This window comes from Carassius gibelio, chromosome A14, assembly GCF_023724105.1.
Source record: "Carassius gibelio isolate Cgi1373 ecotype wild population from Czech Republic chromosome A14, carGib1.2-hapl.c, whole genome shotgun sequence".
Taxonomy (NCBI): domain Eukaryota; kingdom Metazoa; phylum Chordata; class Actinopteri; order Cypriniformes; family Cyprinidae; genus Carassius; species Carassius gibelio.
This window is the reverse complement of record NC_068384.1, coordinates 18,407,485-18,419,593: the sequence shown is the minus strand read 5'-3', so window position 1 is coordinate 18,419,593 and position 12,109 is coordinate 18,407,485. Positions and strand designations below refer to the sequence as shown.

Genomic DNA, 12,109 nt, shown 5'->3' with positions numbered 1-12,109 from the left:
CTCCTGAGCGAGCAGAACTTCAAAATAAAAGTCTTTAGCACCATACAATTTATGATTTATTTTTAATAATTATTTATATTGTGATGCTATATTTTGTTTTTAAGTGTGGTATATATATATATATTCGACTGAACTTGTGTTCCACAACAGCCAAAAAAATACAGAGATTTGTTATTTATTTATTTTACTGGTTGTTTTCTATCGTTTCTTGTTTAGCAAATAACCAGTTACTCGCTCTCACGGTTGTTTGCGGAAGTTTACAAACTTGAATGTGTAGATTAATATTTTATTTTACTATATTAATTTAATGTGTTTAACGCAATAATAAGATTATATTAAATAAAACGTTTATATAATCAGTTTCATTCTGCTTTGTACAATCTGTTGTAAACTGTATTGATCGACCTAGATTTCAGTATAAATAAAATAATTTCAATATAATTCAATATAGAACTTTTTGGAATGATATTTATTGTAATGCTATGCAAAATTTTACTTCAGTTGAACATGTTTCTTTTGAGATTTATACATTACTTTTATAGCAGATGGTAAACAAAAATACATGCTCTAAACGTACCGTAATCCAAATAAATATTTTCAAGATAGAAGTAAAATACGTTACGTTAACAATATACAACCCAGTTATTTAACGTAGGAAATAACAGTATGCCTTTGTAATAGCGCAGTATCACAATATTGTATACAGGCGCTCGCGATTATCATTTCACCTTGAAAAAAAACCTAATATGGTTTTTACATGCAATGCACATTTATGGCCACTTTGTGACAGTATTGTACGCTGAAAAAAAGTATTTGAAGGATAAAGAGATCTAAAATAATATACCAATGTACTTAAAAATTACATATTGGTATTATCATCTGTACTGGTTACCTTTCTATCAAACAATGAAGAGACTATATGAATAAAAAAATTAAATAATAATAATATACAAAACCAAATCTGTAGGCTATACTGAATGAATGAATCAAGTTTTCCCAGACAATTTAGTTTTGAATTTATGTATTTAATCCTTTTTTTAATCTTATATTACACTTAATAATTTTTACATTCCAACTTACACGTATTTTTGTATAAAACCGACAAATAGTAAAACAAAAAACAAAAACTTTGCTTTAAAAAAAAATACGGGAGCACATTTTGTCGTAAAAGATTTCCAGCTTACTTGTATAGAACACCTCAAGCATCTTCAGAGTAAAGACGATATAATGAAAATAAAGAAAGGCTTCAATTATTTTTTTAAAAACTGAATTATGCCTCAAATATCAAAGATACATGAGCTCACTGTAAACATGTTCTCCTTCACTGACACCTGTAATGATCTCTGTGTCAGACTGAAGCACCAGAAACACCAGATCCAGAGCTCTCCTCCAGGCTTCAGTCTTCACTGTCACGTTATCATACACACCAACTCCATCTGCATCCCGCGATATGGCTTCTCCAGCTTTATAAAGTCTCATCTGATGTGCAATAGCCGTCCAAGCCTCTGATTTAGATACCACCGACCCGCTGTTCAGCATTAAAGTGGAGACGTAATCCATCCAGGCTTCGGCCATCAGCTCCAGCACCACACTTTCCTGTAGGTTCTCCATCTCTGTCTGCCTGGATTGATGAAGCTGCTGGATGCAAAGGAGTTCGGTGGCTCCTGCGCCGTGCAGCAACTTCCCATCTGTGAAAGCTTGGTGCAACCGATGAGCACAGCTCCAGAATTGATCCTCCAAGCTTTGTACTTTAGCAGATAAAGAGCTGCTTATGACTGCCGTGACCAGAGACGTGCTTGCACTCACAATGCTGACCGCGACTAAATCTTTTTTTCTACTGCAATCTCTCCATGGACTGACTGTGACACCCCGTCCCACGCAGTTCTCGTCAATCTGCGTGACGTATGAAACCGTGATGGCGCCTGTGCGTGTGCTGAAGTCATTCAAAACGCTGCTTTTAACACCTTCGATAACCAAGACGTTTGCACCGAGAGCTCGGTCTTTGAGTTTGGCACCAGCCGTGCCGCTCGCAAGCACAACATCAATACTGAACTCGTGCAGTTTTCTCAATGCATCCTCAATCCAACGCTCTTCCAGACTCACGCTTGACATGTTAGCACGATCTGTGATGTGCACGACATTCGCAGGCCTGTTGAAACCCACGTGGCGATACTTCTCGGACAAATCACCATTCACCAAAGCGATTTTTAGCGCCTGACCCTGAAGGCGCCGAACCACAGAGGCCTGTTCGACTGACAGCAATGTGACAAAGCCATGCAACACACATGATTTCTCCTCAGACATGCCTGGAATGAGGCACGTGACCAGCTTTTGAATATCCAAAGGTCTGTTTCGTGCATCTTCTGTGATTTTGGATTGCAACTTGCATGCTTGTAAAACTAAACGCATGGAGGAGTCGCATCCGTGGCTGACGGCTTGCGCTATTCCACTTACGTCATTCGGAGTTGTTTGTGTGTTTTCAGTCTGTAAATTAAAGTGTCTGCTGTGTTTGAGTTTTAACCTGAGATTCTGAGAGAGTCTAACATCCAAGCTTTGTGTCTCTGAGTCCTGATTTTCTGATTTAAGAGCTGAAGTAGGTTTGAGCTCCTTTAGTTTCTGGCAAGAAACTTCTTTCACACTTACAGCCGATTGTTTGCATACCTCCAAACACACATCTAATCCGTTCCTCATGGCTGTTTTGATATCCAACACAGTTATTCCTCTGCTTAGACACTCTAAAGCAACTCTACTCCAGACTCCGGCCAGAAACACCAGTGTGCCCGTCCCAGAGTGGAAGACCTTCTGCTGTGCCTGTACCATCTCATGTAGCAGTTGTCCGACTGAGCCGTCCAGCTCGATATGCTCAAGCAGACGGGAACAGGAGCTGACCAACACCGCATCCCCGGCGTCTTCATCTTGGATGAACTTGGGCCGTTTGTTGGGGCCCAGAAAGCTATGTGTGGTGGCAGCTATGGCCTCTAACTGCTGGAGTCCAATGTGGCAGCGCTGAGCGACAGTGGCACTTCCAGACATCTGTGAATAAGGAATAATAAGATGCTGGTTAGTTATCATTTAGCTGTGTGTTCTGATAGGGTTTGACTGCAGGCAGAAGGAAACAAACATGGTAATTAACCATATAGAAAATAAAAGATAATAGATTAATTAATTCATTAATTTATTAGATAAATTAGTCACCCCCAGATAATGTAGTCCTTAATTCATTTTTTTTTTTTTTATCAATAAATTTTTGGGATATTTTTGTAATCCTTTCTTTGACTTAATTTATAATTATAATGTATATTTTACATGTATTTTTAGTATAAAAAAAGAAACAGGCAAAAATGTAAAAAATAAAATAAAATTCCAACTTCCATGTTCTATTCTATTTCGTTTTATTTAACATTTTATTTTTTTCACAAACGTTATGTAAATATTTAGGACAGCACACATATATTGTTATTAATTCAATTTTATATTATTAATTATTTATTATTTAGATGTGCGTTGTGAAAAGGTTGAGCAGAAGGAAAAACAACGCTAAATGCAATACATTTTAAAATGCATATACTTACTTTTAAAAGTTAGTATTTATTTTGCTATCCTAAATATGTTAGCAGAAAAGCGTCTGTGATATATTCCATTCAAACTTGACAATATTTTCCCAGTTACTTTTTTTTTTCTTGAACATTGTGTTGTATGATGAATTATTGGTTGCCGAGATCATGAAACCTTCGAAATGTAACATTTCTCTTGTAATTGTAATATTCTTTAAATCTACACTTAATGTTCAATGTAAAATACGGGCCCCGAAAAAAAAAAAAAAAAGATAAGGAAAAATTATTTCTGATGGTTTTAAGACATACTGTACAGTGAAATACAGTACCAGTGACAAACATAAACACTTTATATCTGACACTGAGAAATGTATAGTCTTACAGTACTCTATATAATTCAGATTATCTTTTCATAATAAACAGGTAATAAACAGGAAAATAACAGTTTTAATGTTGCAACCTTTAAAGCTTGATTATCGAAGTGTTAGCCTATTATTAAGCTCAACTCACTTCAAGTTTTTGTGTTCTCATCTGTCAGTCAGTAGGCCTACCGTAAGATCAATCATATTTGTATTTTAAGCCCTTTTAATATATTATATAATATATATGTATGTGGACGCTTCACATACTTTTCTTTCTGTATGTCAAAATAATGGTAGAGGTTATGCGCTCTTACTAGCAAATTAGCTTCTGTAGAATTTGTATGCAGGCAAAACAAAGCATTCAATCTGTCTGGGTATCATTTGGCTCACATTTCAAGTCGAATTTGGCTCATATATCCTAAGGCTTTCGTATAATTAAACCGAGTCAACAAACCTTCACCGTTGAGCTGCATTGTTTACGTAGTGGGTCCATATTCTGAAATGCGCGTGCGCACTGCACTACTACTACGCTTGCTACGGGCTCGTTGCTAAGAGACGAACGCCAAACGACGCAAACTGTCAACGACTTATGACACGCCTCACCCGCTCATGTTTGATTGGTAGACTTCGTACTAGAAAGAGAGGCTACACCTGCTATTGGATAAATCTGCTGTCGATCACTCAGAAGCCACGCCCATCCAAACGCGCTCAAGGATACCAACGGCACAACTTGACAGCATTTCATCCTCTTGTTTACTAAAACATTTTACTCACGCTGCGTAGCTGTGGTTTGATTCTGCTCAAACTGTCGAGATGGTAAGTAAAGGTTAAGTTACTTGTAAAACTTCGAATGACGAATGAATTAATGTTTGCTGAAACGTAAGAAGAAAATATACAATGTTTGTTAGCCTAAGCTGTTAGCTTGTTGGCGTTATTGTTATGGAAACCAGAGACAGCCATTAGTCAAGTCAAGTCACCTTTATTTATATAGCGCTTTAAACAAAATATATTGCGTCTAAGCAACTGAACAACATTCATTAGGAAAGCAGTGTGTCAATAATGCAAAATGACAGTTACAAAATGACATTAGCTTCATTTGTCGAGATGTAAGGTGAAAACAGTTCGCTTGTTTAATTTATATAATGGATAAAACACTTTTATTGAGGTAACGTTAACGTTAAACAGAGAAAGTGTTATTCTCTACAGTAAGTTATATGTGCTTGTTTGAATCTAATTAACTGAACTTAAGTATTGTACATCTACGTGATTATGAAACTAATCCAGCTCTTAAAATCTCCCACCAAATACAGATTAACCTGTGAATAACTTTAAGTAACTGTGATTTAATTAAGTAAACTGTATTTATCCATGCAGGAGAAGAAAATGCATTGTTGCAGGAGCAAAATAGTACTGAAATACATATATATATATATATATATATATATAGGATAGGATAGGATAGGATATTATGTATTTGAAAAAAATGTATAGCCTGAATGCACTGTAAATCGCTTTGGATAAAAGCGTCTGCTAAATGCATAAATTATATATGTGTATATATATATATATATATATATATATATATATATATATATATATATATATGTATATATATATATATATATATATATATATATATATATATATATATATATATATTATTGTTATTGTTATTATATATATAAGGTAACTGCGAACAAAACTCAATAAACAGTAAGAATATAATAATAATAATAATAATAATAATAATAATAATAGTAAATAAATAAATAATGTAATAATAGGAAAATAAAGGATTATATAACTTTTTAAAACAAACACAATTGATCTAAATCAAATTATTTTCTGTATTTTTTATTTTTTATGTATTTTATGTATTTATTTTTAACTTTTATTATTTTTAACTTTATTTTTTTTATATTTCATTTAAATGCATCCCTTTATTTTTGTATTTTATTTATTCGTATGTAAATTTATTTCCATATTTACTCAGTTATGCATTTATTTATTTAACTTTTCTGTGTTCAACATGGAAAAGAGCGAGGCGGTGCTTGCGGAGCTCCAGTGCTTTGAGAGATCAAATACAGATGCTTTTATAAGACATAAGAAACCCATGCTAACACCCCCTGGTGGAAGAACGGTTTGAATCTCTCTTTCTGCTTTTATTTCCAAGGCTTCCAGCTTCAGGAAACCCAGTGCCACGACAAACCAGCGGAAGAGAGCAGGACCCAAACCTGAACTGACAGAGGAACAGAGGCAGGAGATCAAAGAGGCGTTCGATCTGTTTGACACTGACGGGTCTGGAAACATAGATGTAAAGGAACTGAAGGTAAAAAGGGTTAGAGACCTGTAGCCCTAATGTTATATTAGACAAAGGCCCGGAGAAAACATCTAAACTAAATCTAAGAATGACTTAATCATAAAATCCCATCTGAGTCACTAATCTTACTACTTACTTACTTTGCTTCAAAAGGTCTTTATTAACCCCCTGGAGCCGTGTTGGAGCACTTTTTTTGATGGATGGATGCACTTTATTTTGCTTTAAAATCCTGACCCCCATTTACTGCCATTATAAAGCTTTGAAGAGCCTGAATATTTTTAAATATAGCTCTGATTGTATTCATCTGAAAGAAGTCATATAGACCTTGGATGGCTTGAGGATGAGTGACTCATGGGGTAATTTTCATTTTTGGGTGAACTGTCCCTTTAAGATGTTTTTAACTTTAAACTGTTGCTTCTGGCCAAAGTATCAATCCATAATAACGCATCCTCCAGTGAATAAATCAGATAATTCTGCCAACAGCTAGAAAAAAAAATACATTTTCATAATTTTTATTGTGTATAAAAATATGTATAAAATCAAGAGAATTATATATAAATAAAACATTGTTTATTTGACCGTAGTGTTTTGCCTTGATAGTTAAAGGTATAAAAATGTTAATAATGTGAATCCATTCAAAAACAGCATGTGTCCAAACACACTGGTACAAACTGTATGCTAACTGAGTAATTGACTTGTTGCCTTAGGTTGCCATGCGAGCTCTGGGGTTTGAACCAAAGAAAGAAGAGATAAAAAAGATGATCGCTGATATTGATAAAGAAGGGTCGGGCATAATCAGCTTCAATGATTTCCTTTCTATGATGACACAGAAAATGGTAAGTTTGCAAGCCGAATGATAACATAACCAATCAGACAATGATCTTGCCACATATGCAAACCTCAGCTATTTACATGGAAAATAATGTCAATAAAGTATCAGAAAAGAAAGTGTCAAGAAATTTGATATAAATTTATCTGATAGCGAGATAAATTCATTAAAATCGGAATTAATTTAATAGCGAGACATCGAAAGAATTGTTTACGGTTGCCAAGCAGGGTCTGTTTTTACAAAAGCTCCAAAGTGGCTTGTCCAATCAGAATTTCAATTTGAAACAAACTATTTTATAAAGTAATTTATTTTTAACAGTTTTAAATAATCTGAAGTTTGTCATCAAATTCGAAACAAAAAGCAATCAAATGTTGAAATACCTTTTATTTGTAAAGTATTCAATAGATAAGCCAAAAATAAGCTTTACCACATGGTTATGTAATATATAAAAGGTTTATTTGTTCATATTTTCAGAAAAAATAGCAATCTTGATGCGGTATACCATTAGTGAGACATAAATTACTCGGACTGTAATGTTGGTCATACTGTAAATATCATGAAAATATTAATAAAGTTAACATGTAATAAACAGGAAAATAAGTGTTAATGTTGCAACATTCATCGATTTTGAAAATACTTCAGTCTTAGCTGTAAAGCAGGTCTACTGAAGAAAATTGGGAATATAAAATATTTTTTTATTAAGAATCTGAAATTTGGTATGTTAAGTTTAAAATAAAAAGAGAAAATCAATCAAATGAAATGAAAATACCATGTATTTGAGTATTTAATGCAATAATAGATTTTCACGTGGTTATGGAATATATAACAGTGTTATTTTAGTATCTTTAAAATACTATTATAGTTTTTATTTTAAAAAAAATCAGTCTGTTTTAATTTTTTATATTTTATTGTCACCTTAGTTTATTAAATATTTTTTATATTTCTGTTTTCGTTTTCATTTTAGTAAAAGGTTAGGTTAGGAATTTTTGGTGCATTTTTGTCATTTTCAGTTGTTTTTGTTTGTATATAAAAAATTATATATATAATATATATATATATATATATATATATATATATATATATATATATATATATATATATATATATATATATATATATATATATGTATATGTATATGTATATATATATATGTATATATATATATATATATATATATATATATGTATATATATACAGTGGGGATCGAAAGTTTGGGCACCTTTGCAGAATCTGTGAAAATACGAGTAATTTAAAAAAAAAAAGAGAGATCATACTAAATGCATGTTATATTTTATTTAGTACTGTCCTGAGTAAGATATTGTACATAAAAGATATTAACATTTAGTCCACAAGACAAAAAAAATGCTGAAATTATTAAAATAACCCCACTCAAAAGTTTGGGAACCCTTGGTTCTTAGTGCTGTGTTCTGTTACCTGATGATCCTCGGCTGTCTTTCTGTTTTGTGATGGTTGTGCATGAGTCCCTTGTTTGTTCTGAACAGTTAAACTGAGCAGCGTTCTTCAGAAAAATCTTTAAAGTCCTGCAGATTCTTCAGTTTTCCAGCATCTTTGCATATTTGAACCCTTTCCAGCAGTGACTTTATGATTTTGAGATACATCTTATCACACTGAGGACATTTGAGGGACTCAAACAAAACTATTTAAAAAGATTCAAACATTCACTGATGCTTCAGAAGGAAACTAGATGCATTAAGAGCTGGGGGGTGAAAACTTTTGAACACGATGAAGATGGCCAAATTTGTCTTATTTTGTTGAAATATAATTTTTTTTCCATTTAGTTCTGCCCTTCGTAAGCAACAGAAGATACTTGTATGTTTCCCGGTACACAAATTAAGTACAATTTACCTTGATCTTCAAATTGCAAGAGTTTTCACCTTAATGCATCTTGTTTCCTTCTGGAGCATCAGTGAATGTTTGAATCTTTTTAAATAGTTGTGTTTGAGTCCCTCAAATGTCCTCAGTCTGAAAAGATGTATCTCAAAATCATAAAGTCACTGTTTGAAAGGGTTCAAATATGCAAAGATGCTGGAAAACTGAAGAATCTGCAGGACCTTAAAGATTTTTCTGAAGAACGCTGCTCAGTTTAACTGTTCAGAACAAACAAGGGACTCATGCACAACCATCACAAAACAGAAAGACAGTCGAGGATCATCAGGTAACAGAACACAGTATTAAGAACCAAGGGTTCCCAAACTTTTGAGTGGGGTTATTTTAATAATTTCAGCTATTTTTTTGTCTTGTGGACTAAATGTTAATATCTTTTATGTACAATATCCTACTCAGGACAGTACTAAATAAAAAATAACATGCATTTAGTATGATCTCTCTTATTTTTTGAAAATTACTCCTATTTTCACAGATTCTGCAAGGATGCCCAAACTTTCGATCCCCACTGTATATATACATACAGTGGGGCTCGAAATATATATATATATATATATATATATATATAATACATTTTATTATTGTTTTAGTCATTTTAGTACATCAAGTTAAACTGAATTAAGATTAGAAATGTTGTCTTGGCAACTAGATGCTTTTTTTTTAAAAAATATTTTATATTTAATTTGTAAAATCAAAATATTTTGGAGTTTAAATTTTAGTATCAGGTTTAGTTAACTATAATAACCATTTATTTGTTTAAATTTCCAGCAAAAATAAAAGTCTTGATGCTGTCTGGCGTTGCTGTGATATAAAGTTGCCCATACTGAGATTTGGGTCATAAATCCCACTCCCACACTGAGTTTAGCTGCGTGTCATTTATCTTTAACAACAGAGTGAGAAGGACTCGAAAGAAGAAATCCTGAAAGCTTTCAGGCTATTCGACGACGACTGCACCGGCAAAATCTCTTTCAAAAATCTCAAGCGAGTAGCCAAAGAGCTCGGGGAGAACCTCACGGACGAAGAGTTACAGGTGCGTCTGGTTCCAAATGTGGGGAAATACACAGAAAGAGGATGTTCCTTCGTGTGAAACGTCTCAGATGAATCTGCGTCTCTCCTAAGTCAGTGGGTAGTGGATGACATAAGATCAGATAAGATCCCTCATCACGGAGCAGCAGCTGACACTGTTAGGAAACACTGCACTGTAACAACATGTTTTTGACAATTACTTTGTAACATCATTGTGTCTTGGTTCTTTTTTTGGAACAGGAAATGATCGATGAAGCCGACAGAGATGGTGACGGAGAGATTAATGAGCAGGAGTTTCTACGGATAATGAAAAAGACCAGTCTGTACTGAATCACTAAAACTATTATTTCTATAAGCCTTTGTTTTGTGTTGCTTTCTTTTCTTTTCTCTTTACAAGGTTATAAAAACATTTTAATCTATACATGTTTTGTACAGTATCAAATAAAAATGTATTTGCATCTGTGTGGTCCGTCTCCACATAATGACCAGGCCCAAAAGTAAACAATGCACGAGAATAAACATACATATATTACATAAAAATATTTAAAAATATAAGATATCCTTTTAAGGCTAGTTTTAAGGCTACTAAGAACCAAATTTATTGGGTGTTTGGCCATTAAAACTTCATCTTCTTCACCATTTTTGTAATAAAAACACATTCATATAAAATTTGAATTATGAATGCGATTGGGAATGTCCATTTTACACTAGAAAGTAATGAGCCAAATAATGTTAAAAAAAAAAAAAAAAAAAACTTGTAGGAGTGCTTTACCCATAGAGACTTAGGAGATTATAGTAATTGTTACAACAGATTTATTTTGATGATTAGTTTTAGTAATAGTATTATTTTTAAACTTTAACAGAATATTGCAGACTAACGTGAAAATACAATAAAATATAGAAATTAAAACAGCATAGATAGAGGGCTTCAGTATATCGGACTAGCTCCTTTTGTGTAATATAAATTATTATTATATGCAATTATATCAAATTAAAGAAAACAACATCAGTATATTCATGGCACCACAAACCACAGTCATATGTTAAATTCTAAAGACTTTGTTCAAAACTAAGTAAACTCACTAAACAAATACAGTTCAAACATAAGTTCATTGCTGGAACTGTACAGAGACCTCATCTCAGTTTAGGAGGACTTCGGTCAAATCAAGTCACATTTATTGGCTGCCTTCTTATTTTAGTCTTATGTAAGACCAAACTGAAAAAAAAAAATAATGAAGAACTTCCTCCAGAAACAAATTGAATGTGGGAATTTGTCCACCAATGGAAAACTTGTGTTAAAAATCGAATATAACACAAGAGTTGATAGAGGAAAGTAGGATGAAACAAAGGTCAAACCAAGAGAGTTCTGAACTGGAAAACACCTCATTGCCAAACATGCCCTTTTTTTTTTTTTTTTTTTTTTTTTTTTTTTTACTCTGCCACAAATACATTAAAACCTAACAAAACGGACATTTTAATAAGTTATTAGGGAAAAAAACTTGTGTTAAAGTGTAATAAAAATAAAAAAAACAGTCATCATTTGCACACCCTCATGTCATTCCAAATCTGTGTGCATTTATTCATTTCTGCTAAACACAAAATAAGATTATTTTGAAAAATGTTGGTAACCAAACAGTTAAGTTACTAACATTCTTCAAAAAAAATCTTCTTTTGTGTTCCAGAGAAAGACATACATACCCGTTTGGAACAACATGAAAGTGAGTAAGTGACTGATTTTTCATTAAAAGTCTTTTAAGATATATTTTAGAAAATGTGAAAGAAATCTGTATGTGTATGAGAAAAAATTGCTGTAAAGCTGGTGCCTATGTTTGTAGATAGGGCCCAGAGGATGAGAGGGGCAGAGAATGACATTTTGCGATCATGACAAACCCCCCATACAACCAATAATGCTATTTTAAAACATAAAAATGCGAATTCTGTTGTAGGATTGGCCAATCTTGAAGACGTCCACAATTTCCTTTTCAAAGGAACTGTAGAGATATACTGTAGACATTCTGTGGCTCTATACATGTATTAGTCACTATATATTAGTCACTATATATTAGGTATCAGATCAGTGCATTTGGTCTTAAAGTGACAGCAGCCTTATAAA

General features: G+C 33.0%; 2 protein-coding genes across 2 annotated transcripts; one reads left to right on the top strand and one right to left on the bottom strand.

The window, feature by feature from the left end:
* Positions 1-405: 405 nt before the first annotated feature.
* LOC128027721 (Bardet-Biedl syndrome 12 protein) lies at positions 406-4,462 on the bottom strand. The gene is made up of 2 exons (XM_052615545.1): positions 4,371-4,462; positions 406-3,033 (listed from the first exon to the last, which is right to left on the bottom strand). The coding sequence occupies exons 1-2, from the start codon at positions 4,407-4,409 to the stop codon at positions 1,285-1,287; spliced, it is 1,788 nt and encodes a 595-aa protein (XP_052471505.1). The 5' UTR covers positions 4,410-4,462; the 3' UTR covers positions 406-1,284.
* Positions 4,463-4,569: 107 nt separating this feature from the next.
* On the top strand, positions 4,570-10,454 carry LOC128027724 (uncharacterized). Its single transcript, XM_052615547.1, has 5 exons — positions 4,570-4,732; positions 6,090-6,245; positions 6,944-7,072; positions 9,863-10,000; positions 10,237-10,454. The coding sequence occupies exons 1-5, from the start codon at positions 4,730-4,732 to the stop codon at positions 10,324-10,326; spliced, it is 516 nt and encodes a 171-aa protein (XP_052471507.1). The 5' UTR covers positions 4,570-4,729; the 3' UTR covers positions 10,327-10,454.
* Positions 10,455-12,109: the final 1,655 nt, after the last annotated feature.